Source organism: Equus quagga, chromosome 12, assembly GCF_021613505.1.
Source record: "Equus quagga isolate Etosha38 chromosome 12, UCLA_HA_Equagga_1.0, whole genome shotgun sequence".
Lineage (NCBI taxonomy): Eukaryota > Metazoa > Chordata > Mammalia > Perissodactyla > Equidae > Equus > Equus quagga.
Window position 1 is genome coordinate 12,502,184 of NC_060278.1, and position 22,113 is coordinate 12,524,296.

General features: G+C 39.0%; 1 protein-coding gene across 1 annotated transcript in view; it reads right to left on the reverse strand.

The window, feature by feature from the left end:
• The window catches only part of SPAG6 (sperm associated antigen 6), a 66,336-nt gene extending 46,059 nt beyond the window's left edge, over positions 1-20,277 (reverse strand). Inside the window, exons 1-3 of the mRNA XM_046679977.1 lie at positions 20,144-20,277; positions 19,963-20,058; positions 1,112-1,278 (exon numbers count right to left, since the gene is read on the reverse strand). Coding sequence (XP_046535933.1) covers positions 1,112-1,278; positions 19,963-20,058; positions 20,144-20,168 — 288 coding nt within the window. The 5' untranslated portion in view covers positions 20,169-20,277. The remainder of the gene's footprint in view (positions 1-1,111; positions 1,279-19,962; positions 20,059-20,143) is intronic.
• Between the last annotated feature and the right edge of the window lie 1,836 nt (positions 20,278-22,113).

Sequence of the window (22,113 nt, forward strand, 5' to 3'; positions counted from 1 at the left end):
CTGGTTTTTGGGGGGGTTTTTTGTTTGTTTGTTTTTTGGTGAGGAAGATTGGCCCTGCACTAACATCAGTTACCAATCCTCCTCTTGTTGCTTGAGGAAGAGTGTCGCTGAACTAACATCTGTCCAAATCTTCTTCTATTTTTTTATATGTGGGATGCCACCACATCATGGAATGAAGAGTGGTGTGTAGGTCTGCACCCAAGATCTGAACCCGTGAATCCCAGGCCACCAAAGCGGAGTGTGCAAACCCAACCACTAAGCCACTGGGCCAGCCCTTCATCCTGGTTTTGATTTGCAATTCCTAGTGACTAATGCTGTTGAGCATCTTTTCATGTTTGTTGGCCATGTGCACATATTCTTTGGATAAACGTCTATTCAACTTCTTTGCCCATTTTTTAATTGGATTGTTGGTCCTTAGGTTACACAAATAGGAATTTAATCTTAAAGACATGTCGAGAAAGATATGTCCCTAGGTTATGATAAATTAGCAGAATGGAATGAACAGACCAAGACCCTACCGACAGGAAGGTCCTTAACTATTGTTAGTGGCACTGTATGGAAATTTAGAGTGGAATCAGATAGGAGGGGGGATATGGGGACACCCTTAGATGATCATTTAAAGGGATAACATGCTTGCATACTTGGTAGAAAATGCTTTATCAAACCTTCCGTTACACACATTCTTCTTACTTTTGGATGCTTCTCTCCCCCTTGCTTCAAAGCTGTTTCTTACAGTTTCCATTACCCAGACTTCACCTGTACATGACGATTGCTAACAACAACTTTTTATTTGCCTAGAGCTCCATCAGCTTTCTAAGACTGATCCTGTAACTTTAATATTCCCAAACACAGAAATACTGCTTTATTATATATAATTCCGTTAAAATTTTTAATCTGTTTTCTCCTTACATTAACAGTAATGGAGAAAAGCTGCGTATCAATCCCAAAGTAAAATACCCTAAAGATATTACCATGCACGGTTCAAAGAAGTGAAGGTTGTATTCACATCCTAATAATTCTACTGCCTGCAAGCTTGCAACTGTACTCAACTATTAAATTTTTTAAAGTCCAAAACAAAAACAATTATAACTTGTTTTAAAAAGATTCTTACGTTCTGTTCTGCCAATGAATAGACAAGCTGTGGAAGAATGTCACCCTTCACCACTGCTTCTGCTAGGTCATCATTATAATTAGCCAGCCTTCCGAGCGCCAGCGCAGCCGTCTGTTGAATTGTTGGGACCACATCCAAGAGAAGAGGCCTCAGCAAAGACATGACACCTGAGTTAAGTTACAAAAGAAGAGAAGTCAGCAAAATTTAAATTAAAAGGTAAACACACAATTCAGCATATATGCAGATACGAAAATTCAGGGGGGAAAACCGGTAAAAACGAAAAAATTATCCACTACAAACTAATGGGATATTTAGCAGCATATAACTGGCCAAGACACAGAAGAATACAACCTGCAATTACCAAAGCAGCATCACAGCGTGGAGAGAAGGCAGGCTTTGGAATTAGAGAGGAGTTTAAACCCTGCCTGGCAAGTACCGGCTCTGGGACCTAACTGCGCTGTCACGAGGAGAGGACGCAGAGAGAGGCTGTGAGGCAGGTAGGATAGCGCCGACCTAGCACACGGTCCGGGTGCGGAGGGGGTGCTGGGGGCTAGGTTCCCCTCAGCCTTTGCAAATCCTATGTTTCAGGGCTCAGGTCAGGTCCTTTCCTCTCAATGAAGTCTGTCATCTGTCTTTTTCTCTGATTCCGACTATTGGGTCTTTCCTCTCATTCCAGCCGAACTGAGAGTTGATGACAGACATTTTATCAGGACCTATCTCAGAGCCGGGGCAGCCAGGAGGGCCACTTGGCTAGAGTCGCACATTCATAAAGGGCTGCAAATTCAGGTTTCTGACATTATCTCCAAATAAATAAACTCTTTGAGATAAGGAAGTATATTGTATTACTAGCTCTCATAATATTCATTCTAGGGTTGAATACATAGAAGGCATATCATCATCACAACAACAAGAATAGAAGTAGCTTGCATCTATCAAGCACTTATTATATGCACACATTGTTTTAAGGACTTGTTTTCCATGGTAACTTGTTGAACTCTCATAACAAACCTATGAAGTAGGCCTAATATTATGTCTGTTTTACAGCTAAGGAAATGAAGGCTGAGAAAGGTTAAGGAAATTGTCACACAACTAATAAATGGTAGAGGGTTAGAAATTCAGACAATCTTTATTGATAATTGCTAAACAAATAACATATATTGAAAATTGAAGAGGTGGGGAAAGGGAGACAAATAAATTGCAATTTGGTCATTTTATTGCATATTCTAACTCTTCATACTCACTTTGCCTTGCTATAAAATATGCAAAACAGTCAACAGCTATTTGTGCTTTAATGATGGTGTTCTAGTCTAAGGTTACAAGCAAGGTAATGACAGTTCAAACCGGAACAAAGTGTCCCTTGACTTTATCAACTTAATTTACAGCAGGCTATTCAACTTGATGTTATTACGTCTTTTCTTTAAAAACATGCCCCAGCAATCCATAAAAGCAAATATTACCAATATTCTTTTATAGTGTTATATCCAGAAACATTTGAAATAGAATAAAAGGGAAACATTTACAATAACATTTAGGATTAGACCAAAATAAGATAAACAGTACTACCAAATAACATACGCAGAGAATAATGATGTTTATCATGGGTACATTTAGTGATGTGACCTGTGGCATCGCATTTAGTGATCATTTTTATGTCTCACTTGCCTTGTTTAGATCATCTTATATAAGGCCACTGTTGCAAGTTTGAATCCCACTTAGGCGGGTTAACTTTGTAGCCACACAGCATTCCTACTCATTCCGAGGTCAGAGCTCGTGTTAAACAAATCGATGTGTCTATGTTCTTAAGTGTTGCTTATATTATCCATAATTTTTTATAGAGATAATTTCTGAAATATCTCACAACAAAAAGTTTAAAGCCCAGAAGAAGGTATTAGAATGACTACTAAACATAACATGAGTTCTTTCTAGAACTTTGGATTTGAAACAATTTGTTGGTGTCTTCTTTGTAGTTTGCTGTATTTATTACTTTTTTTAAGTCTTTTAATTGTGGGGAAATATACATAATATAAAAATTACCATTTTGACCATTTTTTGTGTACAACTCAATGGCATTACGTACATTTACAATGGTGTGTAACCATCGCCACTATTGAAGAACCCTTAAACTTCTCCACAAAGACAGTACCATTTTACTTTTCTACCAGCAGAGCACAGGGGTTCAAATTTTTCCACATCCTCACCAACACTTGTTATTTTCCTTTTTTTTCTTTTTTTTCAATAATAGCCATCCTAATGAGTATGAGGTGGTATCTCATTGTGGTTTGATTTTTGTTTCCTTAACACTAATGATGGTGAATGTCTTTCTATGTGCTTATTGGCCATTTGTACATCTTTGTTGAAATGACTATTCAAGTCCTTTGCCCATTTTTGAATTGGGTTGCTTTTTATTGTTGAATATAATCTGATATTTTTTATAATGAATATGTACCATTTTAAGTAAAATAAGTCAATACTCTAAAAAATAAAAGTTAAATCTGTTGACATGTATTCAAAATTTCACAATACATTAATGAAGCCAAAAAATATAAAGTATAAGTATGCTTAGAATAGTTTTAAAAGAATCACAATTATGTTTCATGTTATTTTTTCCCAACGATTCTGATATTTCCTTTTATTCTCACTTGATATATTTATGGGAAGGCAGTGGCTCGTTGTCTTTTGAAACATACTTAGAAAATCAATTCATAGTGGGTTATTCAACCTAGATATTTTCATTAAATCTCAAGAACTTTGAACTTTTATGTTAAGAATTTGAAGAATGAATTCATCTACCGGGTCTATAATATTTAATTTAATTATAAGTGTTTACTACTAGTTTCAGTATTTAGGTAACATATCACAATTCTCTCAATTTCGGAAAATTTCAGTTTGCAATTTTAGCAGTAAAATATTTTACCCCCAAAAATGTATTTCACTTGTCCATATACTCAAAGGAACTTTCTGCTTTATGTATTTTCTCCTCCATTTTTCTACTGCCTCTGGCCCAGGAAAAATAAGGTCCATAAAACGAAATACAATTTCTTTCCTTCTCTTCCTGTATTCAATATCCAAGTTAGGCTTCATGCGAATGCTGCTGCTCTATCACAATTTTCCTATATTCCTTAGTTCGGGCGGTAGCACAAGGAGAATTTTGAAAAATTTTAAATCTCTGAACCTACAAGAGTAAAAGCTAAAGTTTCAGTTTAAAATACGTTTGTTTGAATAAGGTCATTCTTATCAGAGAAAATATTGCCCCAAATTCTTAGTCCTTGAATTGCCTCTTTAATGCTTCCTAATCGTCAGTCCCCAGGGATATGTTTTTATCTCTTACACAGATTAAACATGGAGACTTTGTTATTCTAATTACAGATTTGTCCTAAAAATACAGATAATGATGCAAGAGGAACTGAGGAAGGAAGGAAGAAAGAAAGGGAGGGAGAGGAAGGAAAGAAGAGAGAGAAGGAAGGGCAAAAGAAGCCATATATAACATAAAAAGAAAATTTTCCTTACCTGCCTATTAGGAATCCATGGTGATTGATCCTCAGGGAGCAAATGCATGAAAATTTAGAGTCCATAAATTACAGCAACATGAATAGTTCCCAGAATATCTGATAAACAAGGTCTCTAGCGAGCAGCTAATGACCTCACTGGGTCTTCAGCAAAGAAGCTAACATGTGCTATCTAATATTCAAAATGATAACTTCTATATTGTACTCCAATGTCTATAAAACAATTCTGTCTACTCTATAAAAACTGATAAAATGGTGGGAAACTATTTCCGAAATTTCACTTATAGGATAAATCATTACAATTCTCCCCCTCCCCCAACATTATAGCGTTGAGTTCCTTTTCTATTTTTCTTGTTCCAGTGCCATACTGGAAACATTGCCACTAAGACCTTATATTGCAATCCAGATCTGCAAAAACCAAAAGCAACCTCAGTGATCCTGCCCAGAGTCATTCATTCAAAATTACGTCAGGGTTCACCAAGTGGCAAGTGACAGGACTACACATGGGGTTAAGGCAGCTCCTACTCTCAAGAAACTAATAATCTAGTGGAGGAGACTATGAAATAGCCTCAAAATAGTCACGACTCTTTCATTCCTTTCAACACAACCTAGGCCTCATGGCTTTGATTTTTCAGGCCAATTGCATTTATAAGTCAGGAAGGAAATGTTTGACATTTCCAAAGACAAAAAAATGACCCATTCATTTTCATATTACATGTCTATAATTTATATGCATATTATCTCAATCGGCTGTTTCATAAAGACATTTAACATCTCAACTTTGTTCTTTTAAAAACAAGTATCTGCAAACTGGGCCTTTGGGTCCACTGAAGTCTCAGTAGAGATTTCTGCTTGCCCTGGCTACCTCTTACCTTCTTTGTTTTGTTTTTTAATTTTTTTTAAATTTTATCTTTATTGTGGTAAATATATAGAACATAAAACTTATCATTTTAATCATTTTTGGTGTACAATTCAGTGGCATTAAGTACAGTCACAATGTTGTACAACCATCACCACTATCATTTCCAGAACTTTTTCACCATTGCTAACAGATACTCTATACCAATTAAAAAATAACTCCCCATTTCCCCTGCCCCCAGCCCCTGGTAACCTCTATTCCACTTTCTGTCTCTAAGAATTTGTCTACTTTAGATACCTCATATAAGTGGAATCATACAATATTCATCCTTTTTTTCTGGCTTATTTCACTTAGCATAATGTTTTCAAGGTTTGTCCATCATATCATGTATCCACTGTAATATGTATCAGAATTTCATTCCTTTTTAAGGCTGAATAATATTCCATTGTGTGTATATATCACATTTTGTTTATCCATTCATCTGTTGATGGACATTCGTGTTGTTTCCAACTTCTGGTTATTGTGAACAACGTTGCTATGAACGTTGGTATACAAGTATCCATTTGAGTCCCTGTTTTCATTTTTTTGAGTATATACTTAGGAGTGGAATTGCTGGGATCAAATGGTAATTCTCTGTTTAACTTTGTGAGGAACCACCTAACTGTTTTCCACAGTGGCTGTACCATTTTACATTCCCACTAGCAAAGCACAAGGGTTCCAACTCTCCACATCCTCACCAAGTTTGTTATGTTTTGTTGTTGTTTTTTATAACAGCCATTGTAATGGGTGTGAAGTGGTCTCTCACTGTGGTTTGATTTGCCTTTCCCTAATGACTAGTGATATTGAGCATTTTTCATGTGCTATATTGGCCATTTGTATCTCTTTTTAGGAGATATATAATCTATTTAAGTCTTTTGGCCATTTTTGAAGTGGGTTCTTTGTTGTTGTTGAGTTGTAGGAGTTCTTTATATATTCTGAATATTAATCTCTTATCCAATACTTGCTTTGCAAATATATTCTCCCATTCTGTGAGCTGTCCTTTCACTCTCTTGATAGTGTCCTTCGATGCCTTCCTTTGTATTTTTACACTTAAAATAAAGTGATTTCTACCATATGTACTTTTTATTTTCCAATTTTATTCAAAACTATCAATAAACTTGTAAAATAAGTTAAAGCCTTGTTGTAAAATTTGCAAAGCTTCAAAAGTTTAAATTCCAACAATATGGTTTTTTTAATCTAAAACTACTTTCTACATGACCATTTACTATGAATCTGCTACTATAGTTCCTTCAAATTTTAGAAGAAGTGACTTCTTCAAACAATTAGCCAATACACAGCAAAGAATTCGCCTTTGACTGTCGATGTTACCATCTGACTCAGGCATTCTGTTTGGGGTCCAAAAAGACACTTCCTGCCTTAGAAACGAGAGGAGTCTCTTGTACTGTTACGTGACTGCCTCTGTTGAGAGACCACAGACTAAAATAGTTAAAAGCATGTATCTGGAGGGAGACTGATTGGGTTCAAACCTAGGTTCTGCCACTTTCTAGCTGTGGGGCCTCAGAGAGGTTACTTCACATCTCTGTGTCTCAGTTTCCTCATATATAAAATGGTGACAAATTCTAGGACTATCTCATAAAGTTGTTGTGAGAATTAAAATAAGTTAAAATTTCTAAAGTGCTAGGAAGATTGAGAAAAAATAAACACCAGTAACTACTTGATAAATAAAAGTGCTAAAGGAATCAATTCCCTATGTTGATCATATTTTTTACCAACATTTTATTATTAGTGTACATGACTCATTAATTAATCAGTACCTTTCATTGTGATGAAGAAATAAAGCTTCTATGACCCCAGAGATTGAGCCTTTTCTACCGTATATTTTAGAATTACTATAGAACAAATAATTCATTCAACATTCATTCAAAAACTATCTATTAAGAATATACAATGTGTTGAACACACAATTGTCCTTGGCCTCAAGAAACTCATAAAGGGGTTGTGAGAGAGAAACAAATGCAACATATCATGAGGTGTGCAACTACGGGAGAAAAAGAGGGCGCCCCGCAAACATACAGCAGAGCACCGACCCAGGCTCCGAGGGACATAGGGAAGGCAACCCAGGGGAAGGGACGACTGAGTCGAGATCTGCAGGCTTTGGAGGGAGTAGAGGGGAAGGATTGGAGAGCACTCCAACCAGAAGAAACTGTATAAATGAACCTTGGAATGGAAGAGTTTGGTATGTTGATAACACTGAGAAGGCAGTATGACTACAGTCCTAGAGGGAGAAGGGAGTTTGGAGAAGGAAAGCTAAGAGATTAATGAGACAAAAGCCCTGAAAGGTCCAATAAACCACTTCAAATATTCTGAATTTTATCTGAACATTAATGTCAGCTCAGTGACAGAATCAAATTTGCACTTTGTAAAGAAGGATCACTCTGATTACACGAGGAAGAAAGGACGATAAGAGACAAGACGGGAGGCCGGAAGACCACTCAGGAAGCTGCTGTAGAACCTGCACGGGATGGGGGACAGCCTGGAGAGCAGCATGGCCAGAGGGAAAGAGAAAAGCGAGGTCTAAGGAGAGATTTATGAGACCAACTGATTATTGTGAAGAAGATGGAGGAATCAGGGATACCGCCAAGCTTCTGGCTTCGACAAGTGACGCATGGTTTTTGCAGACTGTAGAAGAAGCCATCATAAATTCATACCGGCCTGAAACGTAAAGTGGGAGGGGTGACAGCAAGGGATAAAGCTGGAGAGGTTGGTTGGGGCCAGATCAAACTTGGCTATAGGTCAAATTAATATTTTGTGATGTTATTCTAAGTGAAATGAAGAGCTTTATTGTTTGCACCACGTATTCTCAGGGAGGTAAATAAACGAAAATGAAGAATGAATAATTTCCAGGTCTCCCATGTATGGCTGGGCAGGCTGTGTACTGCACAAATCTGGGGGATGCCACTCACATAGATCATAAATGGCACCACTGGAGTTGTGCAAAGCACAGCAGCCACCCTTGACATAGCATGTCATGTGTTTCTCTAGTTTGTTTTATGTAAATAAATGTCTTATCTCTTGAGTAAAATAATAAATATGTCTACAGGAGAGATTATGTCTTATACTTCTTTTCTATTTCTCAAATTGCCTAGCACAGTTCTAAATACACAGCTAGCTCTTATTGAAACATTTGTGGTGTTGGCTTAGAAACCACCATCCACTTGGGTTTCACTACTCTAAAACTACCTGTTCTCCTGTCCCAGACTAACTCCAATTACACTTATCAACTTTATTAGATCTTAATATTTTTATTTCTGCAGTAAGTTATTACAGTTACATGACTGTATTTTTACTGAAGCAAGTTTCATGACACTGATGAGTCTTCTAACACGTTCTCATTTTCCTTCACTGGTCATTTTTCACCTGAAAATATTTAAGTGTTCCTCCCTTGCATTTTTTTAGAATAAGAATTTTCAGGCCTTGATTTGGTCTTCTCCAGCCTCTATGATTATATACCTCTGGTCACTATTCCTGCATTTGATTAAGAAATCATAAATTTTATCACATACGTATTTACCTTGTTTGCTCTGAAATATTTCTTCACTGCCAGAGCTATAAAGTCAGCTATGACTTTAGGTGTTAAGTCTCCTACGATAAAGAGTATGATAACTTATTCAAAGGGCCACAATGAATCACAAAATGTATGTATAGTCTTTTTACATAGAATTCAGTTATAATGATAAATAATCCAAGAAGCTCATGATCAAGAATTATCTACTTTCTCCTTTTAAATTTATTCTCATTAACTGTAGTATCTTCCGACTTTTGTTTGGGGATTCGCGATGAATTCAGCTGTTTGTGAGTGAAGCTGCTAGGTCATTGCTGAGCGGCGAGGGGTGAGAGGAAGATGACTCTCGCTGAGAAGCTAGCATTCTTCTAAGAGGGAGCGGGAACACAGTATGTATTTATTTACTTATATAACATACACTTACATAGCATTTACCACATGCCAGCCACTCCCCTAAGAAGCTTCCAGATATTAACCCATTAATCCGCGTTACAGTCCGGTGAGGCAGATAATATTTATAGCTCTAGGGTCTATGCTCTCCTGGGTCTCCTTCCCAATGGCAATCACAGCCCATTTACCAATGAAAACTGGCCTACGCGCCAGGTTTAGAATGCATACTAAAGGGTATCATCTGTAGAATTCACATTATTCTACCATTAACGTCACTCTAGCCGTCTCCCATGATTGCTGTCCTAAACTGAAATGCTATTCATTCTGCTGCAACTGTCTGACTCTTGACGAGGTCACAGTTACCACTGTCTATATGTGAGATTTGAACTGAGTATGGAAAGCATAAAAGTTATGGCAAGTTCAATTTACATTATACTTTAGATAAAATAATTGGAATTTACATGTTTATAATTACATGAAGAAATATAAAATGGGCTTTTAGTATAGTTTTCAACTGAACATGTAAGTTCCACACATCCAAACCTTTGTTTCCAGCTAAGATCTCTCTTCCGAACCCCGGCCCTGCGCGTCCACACTGCTTACCACAGTCACTGGCACCTGGCATTCCAGACGCACCTCAGCCTCAACAGTGGGAGAGCCAAGTCGCCGTTGCCCTCTGCTTTTTGTCCCCTTTCTCCATTAATGAATGGCGCTAATGTGCCTAAGCAGCCCGAAGCCTGGGAGTCACCTGGAACCCGTCTGTCTCCTCCCTGGCCCTGCCCCCTTTTCCTAAGTCACAGGTGCCTCATGCCTCTTTCCAGCATGACTGCTACAGCAAAACGGACACCCGCCCTTCCTGATCCTGTGGTAACCCCCTCGATTGATTCTCCACACTAATGTGAAATCACCAATCTAAAACACAAAATGGATCCCACCACTCCTCTGATTAAAACTTTTCAACGGCCTTCCATCAATTTCAGGACAGATCTACACCTCAGATGAGGTCCTTCAAAATTAGGCCTGTTTTCCTCTCCAGCCCCTGACTTTCCTCTCCCTTGCCCTGCTACCCCAAGAAGCTCCAGCCTTATCTAACAAGTACCACCTTTTCTCTTGCCTCTACGGTTTACACATAATGTTCCCTCTACCTGAATGCACTTTTCCTCCTGCTGCTTCATCTGGCTAACTCTAGGAAATTCAGCACAGATAACACCTCCTCCGAGAAGTCTTGCATGAATAGCACCCTTCATTCCCAAAGCTTGAGTTAGGCACCCTTCATATCTGCTCCGTATGTCTATATATTAGACAATTACCAAACAGCCTTTTACTTATTTATCGAACTCTCCATTAGCAAATAAACTTCTTAAGGGCAGAGTCTTTGCCTTCTATTTTTGCATGGTCAGCATCTAAGCATGTATCTGGCACCTGGACACTCAAATGTTTGTTTAATGATAAACAAATTGTGAAAATTAATGAGCAATATTCTCTTTTCAGGTAAATTTTAGTTAAAATAAAAACAAAATGGATAATATACGTCATAGTTCTTTTCTTATGTACATGAGGTCAGCTTCATAAATGTCACTATTACCATAAATTCATAAAGTTTTAAGGAACTCAAATGGGCCATTGAAACTGTTCCCTCACCTAAAATCACTCCACATGGATATAATTCTATTTTAATTTGAAAGCCTTCTAGGGAGCTGCAAATTTTCAATTAGTCCTGTCTTCTTTTGTCAATGTGCTTTCTCTTTTACAATATATACCTATTATATCCATCTACCGCAGAAGGTTGGAATGTCCAGGATGGGGTCAGTATACAGAACAAATAGGATCGTTCTAAAAGGACTATCTGCTCCAAGCAGTTTCATGGGTAATATCTGAAGAGGAAATTTTTGGAAGGCAATAAGTTAAAAAATCTGTCTTCAGAAAGTGCCTCAACATAATACAGCCCATATTTGACAAACCCACAGCCAACATCCTACTCAACGGGCAAAAACTGAAAGCCATCCCTCTGAGAACAGGAACAAGACAAGGGTGCCCACTCTAGCCGCTCTTGTTTAACAGTACTGGAGGTTTTGGCAAGAGCAATCAGGCAAGAGAAAGGAAATAAAAGGAATCCAAATAGGCACTGAAGAAGAGAAACTTTCAGTGTTTGCAGACGACATGAGTTTACGTATAGAAAACCCTAAAGAATCCATTGGAAAACTATTAGAAACAATCAACAACTATAGCACAGCTGCAGGGTATAAAATCATCTTACAAATATCAGTTGCATCTCTATACTCTAATAACAACTAACAGAAGGAGAACTCAAGAATACAATCTCATTTACAATTGCAACAAAAAGAATAAAATATCTAGGAATAAATTTAACCAAGTAGGTGAAAGCCCTAAACAATGAAAACTATAAGACACTATTAAAAGAAATTGATGATGACATAAAGAAATGGAAAAACATTGCATGCACATGGATTGGAAGAATAAACATAGTTATAATGTCCATACTACCTAAAGCAATCTACAGATTCAATCCAATCCCAATCAGAATCCCAATGACACTCTTCACAGAAATAGAACAAAGAATCCTAAAATTCATATGGGGCAACAAAAGACCCTGAATTGCTAAAGCAATCCTAAGAAAAAAGAACAAAGCTGGAGGCATCACAATCCCTGACTTTAAAATATACTACAAAGCTATACTAATAAAAACAGCATGGCACTGACATAAAAACACACACACAGGTCAATTGAACAGAACTGAAAGCCCAGAAATAAAACCACACATCTATGGATCTTTGACAAAGGAGCCAAGATCATACAATGGAGAGAGGAAAGTCTCTTCAATAAGCTGTGCTGGGAAAACCAGACAGCCACATGCAAAAGAAAGAAAGTACACCATTATCTTTCACCATACACAAAAATTAACTCAAAATGGATTAAAGACTTGAAGCTAAGATGTGAAACCATAAAACTCCTAGAAGAAAATAGAAGTAGTGCACTCTTTGACATTGGTCTTAGAAGGATCTTTTCAAATATCATATCTACTCAGGCAAGAGAAACAAAAGAAAAAATAAATAAATGGGACTTCATCAGAATAAAGAGCTTCTGGAAGGCAAAGGAAGCCATGAACAAAATGAAAAGACAACACACCAATTCGGAGAAAATATTTACAAATCATATATCCGACGAAGGGTTAATCTCCAAAATATGAGAAGAACTTATACAACTCAACAACAAAAAGCCAAACAACCTGATCAAAAAATGGGCAGAGGACATGAACAGACACTTTTCCAAAGAAGATATATGGGTGGCCACCAGACACATGAAAAGATGTTCAACGTCACTAATTATCAGGGAAATGCAAATCAAAACTACAATGAGATAACACCTGTTGAAAGGCTATAATTACAAAGACAAAAAACAACAAACGTTGGAGAGGATGTGGAGAAAAGGGAACCCTTATACACTGCTAGTGGGGATGCAGACTGGTGCAGCCACTATGGAAAACAGTATGGAGATTTCTCAAAAAATTAAAAATTGAAATACCACACGACCCAGCTATCCACTACTGGGTATTTATCTAAATGACTTGAAATCAACAATTCAAAGAGACTTATGCACCCCTATGTTCACTGCAGCATTATTTACAAAAGCCAAGATGTGGAGCAACCCAAGTGCCCAGCAACTGAGGACTGGATAAAGAAGATGTGGTATCTATATTCAATGGAATACTACTCAGCCATAAGAAAGACGAAATTGTCCCATCCGCAACCACATGGATCGACCTTGAGAGTATTATGGTAAGTGAAATGAGCCAGACAGAGAAAGATAAACACCATATGATTTCACTCACATGTGGAAGATAAACAAACGCATGGACAAAGAGAACAGATTATTGGTTCCCAGAGGGGAAGGGGATTGGGGGTGTGCATAAGGGGTAAGGGGGCAGATATATATAGTGACTGACAAATAATAATGTACAGCTGAAATTTTACAATCTTATAAGCTATTATGACGTCAATAAAAAATAAAATAAAAAAGATAAAAGGATATGGAAGGAAAAAATCTATCTTCAGATAAAATTTTTAAATTTTATTCATATTCCACCTACTCTAAAAACTTTTGAGACAGGTTACTTTAAAAGATATGGAAACAAAGATAATAATTAGGAGCCATGTAGTAGAGAGGGAGACTGATAATTTTATCAGAAACATAGGTTAGGGATAGTTGCTGCAATTGAATTCTGAACAAAGTACTGAGTTTCCTGGCAGTAAAAGTAAAAAGGAAATCACTTTATGAAATAAAAGGAAGTATAAACAATTTTTTTCCTGAAATTCCATACCTAGGCCTACCTTGGCATATAATAGTTAAAAAAGATTGGTTGAATAAAAGAATATAAAAATATATACATAAAAATGTATATAATAATATAAATATATATATAAAATATTTAACGAAATGGACAATGCCTTAAATGATACATTTAAAGAAGCTATGGGAAAATTAAGTGTTTTTTGGTTTTTTTTCTTTTCTCTCCTCAAATCCCCCCAGTACATAGTTGCATGTTTTTAGTTGTGCATCCTTCTAGTTGTGGTACGTGGGATGCCGCCTCAACATGGCCTGACGAGCAGTGCTATGTCTGCACCCAGGATCCAAACTGGTGAACCCCTGGGCCGCCGAAGTGGGGCACGTGAACTTAACCACTCGGCCATGGGGCCAGCCCCCCAAAATTAAGTGTTTTTAATTAAGCCCCCAATAAAAAAAGAGGGCATATTAATAGATGAATTCTACAAAGACATTCCTCTGGAAAACTAATGAAATCTAGTCTATGTGAATAATTTAATAGTGAGTCTAATGACACAGACACAGAACTGAGAACACACAGAAAAGTGGATAGAGGTCATTTCCTTTGGAGACACACGCACACAAGCACAAGTATCACCTGTTTCCACCTAGACTAGAATAGAACTTGAATCAACAATACATTTAAGATTGAGCTAATCTTATCATAGAAAACTTGGGGTATATGGCAAAACCAAAATTTCACTTTGAAAATTAGGAAGTTTGACTTGTGTGTTCAGATGGGCCATCCCACCCACTACAAGGCAAAGCCAAATCTTTTCTCGACTTGTGGCCCTGGATTTCTCCGAGGGCCAGCAGATTTACCCAATAGAAACCCCAGAGTTCTGCCCCCAAGGAACATGGAAGAAAAATCCTCCACACAAAGTATGATTTTAAAAAACCAAGGGAAGTGTTCAGTATACGCTCACATCAACCAACCAACCAATCCCCAGCGCCTCCCTCTTCATTGTGCTCTGCCTCACATGTTCTCAAAGCACCCAGGTGAGCGGGCAGTCAGTCACAGGGCAGCTGGCCCCGGGGCTCTGATGGGGTCTCCTCTGCACGCTCCCGGATCCCGGCAGGGTCTCAGTCCAACAACTCTCTGAAGGCCTATCCTGGCTCTCCTCTTCTAGAGGATTCCACACCTTTCCCTGTGTGCTCTTACAGAGCCTCTGGTTTTCTTAGAAGCCAAAGGAAGCTGAAGGTCCTCTAGAGCTCTGAGGCCAGTTTAAGCCCTAAATACAAATTCCACCACCTCAAACCTCCATGTATTTATCAATTAAAGTTAGTCCTCTGCATCCGGCCTACACTCAAGCTCCCATAATGGTCCTCAAGGAGACCTCAAACGCCAATTTCTCACAATTACTGGACAGCCATTGGTACCCACAGGCCTAAACAGATGACTTGTTCTAACAGTTAACGCTGGGGTTTATTAGGCACTCCTAGAACCATCTAGCAATGGTTTACAATACCTACAAGGTCACACAGAAAGAGCACAAGGCCAGGTAGCAATTAGGAAATGGGTTCTAGTCTCAGTTTGGCCACTAACTCACTTTGTGATGAGGGCAGTTATCCACCCTTCTTTGGGCTTAAGCACCCCCACTGAAGAAGATACCGCCTCTACCTAGCTGAGCTGTAACAAGAATCTAATTTTTTAAGAGATATGAAAACACTTAGAAAAGTAATTACTCCTTCCTTCATTCTATTTAAACATGTTAACACCTGCTGTATGCTAAGCATTATGCTAGGCATGGAATTCACAGTTAGTAGAGAAAACAGAAACTAAATCATTATACTTGTGATAAGCACTATGAAAGAGAGACTATACTAGGAGCGAGGAAAGCATAAATCAAGAGGCTTCACTTACTGCGAGGGCTCAAGGAAGGTTTCCCTGAGGAATCAACATCTAAACAGAGCCATAAAGAATGAGCAGATATTAAACAGGCAAAGAAGTGTTGGAAAAGCTTCTAGCAGAGGTGCAAAGGCCGGGAAACAACATTCGAGTGTAAGGTAGAATTAAGAAATACTTAAATACCTTCTCAAAACATTTGATCTGCAACATTAAATTTTAACCCACATAATTTGCCATTTCTAAGTCCCACTCTTATAGGCTTGGATTTTTTTTTTTTAATTTTCTAGTTTTCCCTAAGAAAACAATGAGACCCTAGCCCTGGTTAACTTATTTTCTACTTATATACCCATGCTTAGATGACAAAACAGATGAAGATCCACGTAGGAACAGTGGTTTGGAACACAGAATAAAATTCTGAATAATCTTGTTTTTAGGACATATTCTTAGGTACATACAGGTTCAGAATTTTTATAGTTCCCTGAAATATTTTCCACTTAAGCATATGTAACAAACCTCTATTCCTGTTTCTTTTTTTTAAAGTGAGTGCTTCAATTATCTGAGATTCACAACCATAAGACTCCTTTTATATTGATAAAATACATCAAATTTAAACAATATGATTCATTTTTTGAAGTTCTTCTACTAGTTATCTTTTTTGTTTCAACATCCTCTGAGACAGTAGTTTTTGTAAGAGAATCATGGTCCGTGCACCTAACAGCATGTGTTTTAAGTACATTATGAATGCTTACTGAGGCTTTCCCTTTTCATAGCAAATTGAGGTGCTATGAAGATAATTAATCTGAAGATTTTTACCTTGCCCCAGATACATGTAATTTAAAGTCATTTTATGTCAACATATATTACTTATTTTCTTGAATTCTGAACCCATTAAATTGTCTCAATTTGCAAATCAGTTTCATACAGCTGCATATTGAAAGTGCTATTCAAACTCCTCTATTTCTGTTCTTCCGAAAATGCGCATAAGTACTGACTTGCCATGTTTACTGTTTCACTATAGGTTATAAGTAAAATATTACAAAGTATTATTTTAAACTTTATTCCCACTCTTCTTAGATAAATAGCTGATTCAGAAGTTTATTTATGTTGCCAAGCAGTTTAAAAACAATTTTCTTGGAGCTTTTATTAGCTTATTTCAGAAGTCCTCCTAGACAACCTAAGAGTGGCCTGGTATTCCAATGTGTGACAAAATCTGTTTCTTACGTCTTACACGAAGCAGCTACCTTCAATTGCTGACATTCTACAATTGTTAGAAGTAACAGTGTATTATCTCCACAATCACAGTCATGTGTTACTGATTATTCACAGAGGAGAAGTATCAAAATTCATTTTTAAATAGCTGCAAGATGTAATGGTTCAAACATACAGGGTTTGAGAGTACATAAAGAGATTTTACAACAAACATTAAACTTTTTAATGTTTTCATTTATGTTCTTTTGATTTAGAAGGAATAAAATCTCAATGAGAAAAAAAAATAACTCCAGGTTATAGACACATTGTACACAGTTCTTTCTAGTGACAATTTTGATTAGAAATCAAACTTATTCTTGTCCAAATACTCTGAAGAAGATATCTTGCAACATTTTGTTTGCTGTGGTAATTACTTTGACATATTTAATAAAGCAAAATCTCTCATTAGCACATCAAAAACACAATGGAAAATATCAGAGAATGATCAGAGAATGAAATAAAACTCCACTGATAATTTTCACCTTTAAGGTGCCTTTCACATTGAATGAATTCAAAAATTCTGAACAAGGGAACTACTTATTTATTATGATGCCTACATGGAAAATATTTTTCACATTGTCCTGCATCCATGATATACCCATAATATTTATTTAAACAGTTTATTAGGGGGAAAAAGTGAGAAGACAAAACAAAACAAAATCCTCCCAAGCACGCAGACAGTATGTCAAAGTCTGGAGTAAAATGCATTGGTATTTTATGCTACCAAAACAAAGTTACTTGACTGAAAAAAAAGCTTGATCATAATATTTAATCAGCACATACATATTATGGCTCATTTGAAAGCATTCTTAATTCAAGTGATTTTTTTTTTAAAGCAAAACCAGTTGAATGCTTAAGTTAGTTGGCTATGAAGAAGGAAAGGTTTTCATAAAGCTCACAGGTTATTTTTTAATTAAAAGAATAAATATATTGGAATATTCATTATCTATCTCTATTTAAGATTACTAAAGGAGTGCTTAAGTTGACTCTTGATAACATGAAATATGTTAAAACAAGTTCCTCAGGAAAATAAAAATCTTAGTATTCCATCAAGATATTAATCAAGTGCAGATAACTTCAAAATATTGTTATATTCCTTTTCTCCATAAGCCAGACCATGAGTGGAAACAGGCGGCTATTTAAGAATGTCACATCCAAGTCACTTATACTTTGCTGATGACTTAGCCTAACAGTTTAGATTGATTCAATTCCATAATATATTCTATGTTGCACACTGTGGGAAGAGACAACCTGACACCAGGATACTAAAACATATTGCTCTGTATCTTAAGTGTTATTTATACTTCCATATTTCAGCATCAAATTTTAAAAATAATGTTAATCATTCTCCCTTTTTAAAAAATAGTGGTTTAGTTTAGCTGTATACATATTGCCCAGAAATTAAATATTTGTAAATAGCAAGTGTCCATTCACAAAGGCCATTGAGTTGGACCAAGAGGAACAAAACCTAAAAAGACAAGTGCATTTAAAAAATGTAACTTGCTCTAATAAGTTTAAATTAGACAGCATACATGAAACACTGTGTGTCCAGCCCTGTTCTGGGTACTCTGAGGGGTATGCACGCAAGCACACAGACATTCAGAAGAAAATTAAGCCATGTGAAACAACTGCAGAACAAAAGATTATCAACTTTGAAATGATAAAATTTTTGAAATGGAGATCAGATCAGTGGTTGCCCAGGCTTAGGGACAAGAGCAAGGTGGACTTGGGAATAAAAGGGCAACACAAGGGATCTTTGGGGTGATGGGAAGTGTTCTGTATCTTGACTATGGTGGTGGTGGATACACACGGGATAAAACTGTATAGAACTACACACAAATAAATACAAGTAAGACTGAGGAAACCTGAATAAAATCAATGGATTTTCATCATGTCAACATCCTGGAGGTGACACTATACTACACTTTTGGGGTACATGAGATCTCTGTATTATTTCTTAGAACTGCATGTGAATCTACAATGATCTCAAAATAAAAAGTTTTTTAAACGTTTATAAAATACACTTTCTCTATTCTAAATACACCTCCTCCACCCCCCAAATAAAAACATACAAGGAATAAACACCAAAACCCCTCCCAGTGACAAAAGAAATTACCGTCTAGCTGGAGGAGTAATTCTCCTCAAAGAAACCCAGAGCAAATATGATGTCTAAACATTGTTGCCCTGTCAATACGTTCTTAATTTTCTTTTAATTCCATGTTAATTTAAATGAGTTTTAAAGATCGCATCCTATAAATTGAAGATTTCTCATGACACAGTAGTGACAAAATGCTATCTGACTTTGAGTTCAGACGGCAGTGGAATCATCCTTATTTAGAGAGAGAGGGGAAAAAATAACACGGACCACCATTATCTTCTCTACCAGTTTGTGTTCATGGATAGGAAGTGAATGGCACACACACATACACACTCTTCCTCTCTCTCGAGAGCCTGCAGGAGTCCCGACTGGGGGGTGGAGTGAGAGCACCATAAGGATTTCCCTACTCTGAATCTCTTGGGAAACACGCGGGCATGTCACTGCTCTTTCACTAACGCAAGACGAGAAACGACGTGTCAACCGCTCTGGAAGCGCCTTGGTGCGAGGAAGTCGAAGGCGATCCAAGGCTGCGGGGTGACCCGCAGCGGCGCCCGGAAAAAATGGGTCTGATGAGGGCAGATTCCCATTCCCGCGAAATGACTTTCAGGCAATTCGTACGGCCTTCACTTTCAACCTGACACTCGCCGGGTCGTCATAAAGATGGCAATAGGGGCGTCAGGCCCCACTTAAACCATTCTGGAAGCGTCACCCTCTTGGCCTCACCCCCAAAGACCCGCGCAAGAGGCCAGAGGCTTCTGCAGCCTCCGCGGTGGACTGGAGGAATTTAGGGACGCCGTCCTCCCGTCCCCAGCCCGCCCTTCCCCAAAACTCGGCCGGCAGGGGAGCGGGGCGACGGGGAGCCGGGGGTGAGCGGGGACCGGGGACAGCGGGCGACGAGGAGTCTGGGACCCGGGGCGACCGGGGACTCGGGGGGGGGGGGGGGGGGCGGGGGGCGCGGCCAGGGGCCCTGAGCGCCGCGGGTTCGGGGTGCGGCTCACCCGCGTTCTGCAGCGTCTCGATGTTCTGGGGTCTGGTCGCCAGCTCGGCCACCATCTGCACGAAGTGGGTCCGGGCTTTCTGGTACTGCTCGAACACTGCGGGGAGAGGGCGGTGGGGCGGCCGCGCGCGCTGCCCGCCGTCCCCGCCGCCCCGCCGCCCGCCCGGCCGCCCGCGCCCTACCTTGCAGCACCTGCCTCTGACTCATGGCGCCGCCGCTCGCGCCCGCCGCCCGCTCCGCGCCCAGGGGCTCGTCGGCCGAGGGGGCGACCGCCGCGACGCCTGGGCCTCCGACGGCCGCCGCTCCTCTCTGTGTACCCGCGTCTCCCGGGCAACCGACCGGAACCGGAACGCGGCCGTCTCGCGGCAACGGCCAGTCCCGGGCGTGACGTCACGGCCGCGGAGCCCCGGCGCCCCGCGAGGCCGGCCCGGGGGAGTCCGCCCGCCGCGCCGCCACAGGAGGGGCCCCGTCGAGCGTCCCCGGCCGCCCGGGCCGGGGGTCTCTGCGGACCCAGCGCGGCCCCGCAGGTTCCCGATGCGGCGCGGACTCGGGCCGGGCGGGGGAGCCCCGGCTGCGCAGCGGAGTCGGCTGGGCTTCGACGGTCAAGAGAAATCCGCCGTGTGACATCGTGACGTCTGACAAATACGCGACTGTCCGCGCAGCTTCACAGTGCAACGTTTTCCCCTTCCATCCAGCTTCTCTACGCCTGGCATTTCTGGTTGCAGGATTCCTGGAGGGTCAAGACAACCGTGTTCACACACTTAATGACGCTGTGTTGAGAGCACGGAATTAGCACTCGGAGAGATTCAATGAGAAAAGCAGACAAGGAAACAATATGATGAATGCCCTGTCTTCCCGTCACTTTGTTCCCCTAACTTTCACCTAATTACTACCAACTTTGCTCTCTCCTCGTTTTTACGTGATTTTTACACATTTTGACTTTGGCTTTTAAGTTGAGGCTTATTTTGTTGCTGAATGACATTTCCAACAGCAAGGGGGAGAGAATTTTTACCTGGAAAATTTGATTCAAATGATCTTAACCAGACTTCCCTAGCTTATATAACTTTAACTCCACCCAGTTTCTTTTAACACAAATTAAGGACTTAGTCGACCACTGGTTTCTAACTTGTCCGAAAACTGTATACTAAATGTTTCAATGACAGGTGTCAACTTTAAATGTTTCTCCCTCAGAAACTACAATCTCACCAGGTGTCAAATGAGTAGATAGTCACAGCTGCTGTGAGTAGAGCTGAAACACGAAACCTCTTGATATCTCTTCGTCAATAGAAGGGAACATGCAAACTTAGCTGGTTCTTATGTTTGGGGTGAGTCCTATATAATAATCTTTGAGATCTCGCTCTGACCGAGCCCTCTGATGAAGTCCTGATATTTGTAGAGCCCCAAATAGTTGGGGAATAGATCAGCAATCAGAGAAAGGAATAAGTATGTTCAGTCAGCTGGGTCCCTGCCACCCCCAGAGCAGGTGCATGTCTTTTCCTCCAGGCATTCTGAAGTCAGGGATACCCCCAATCCCTTTACTTAACTCTAATGCCTAAGTTTCACAATGATCTCAACATTTCCCTAAGGAAACAGGTCCTTTAAAATTAAAGTTTTTGTGTGTTCCCATTTAGAGATGTGGGGGGAAACAGACTGAGCAAATAATTAAAATAGCAAATAAACCTTCATTGTAATTTTGTTTTCAGTTCCTTGTTGCATTGTGAAAAAGAAAATCCCCTTAAAACTAAAAGGTTCCATATTTGGTTTCAGTCCTTAAACAATTCAAACTCCTAAACTACCACAGCTGCCATTTTTAGTCTTTGTTTTGCTATATATTTTCTACTTTAAAAATGTTGAGATAAGAGCTCAATGGTGAAAAAAGGTCCAAACCTATAAACCTAACAGTTTACTTAAGGAATGCTACAAAGTTTGAAGACTTAAGTTCAAATAGTTATATAAATTATTTTTAACTATAGATTCTGCGAATCTGGCATTAACAATGTCTAAGGGTTAAATTGTATTCTTCCTAATAAAACACAATATAGGATTCCTACTTTATATCGGAAATTGGACATGTTAAAGAAGGCAGATCTTTGCTCTTCATTCTAGCTTTCTCTGTTTTGTCTCTTTTTTAAAATTAAATGGAGAAATGCAA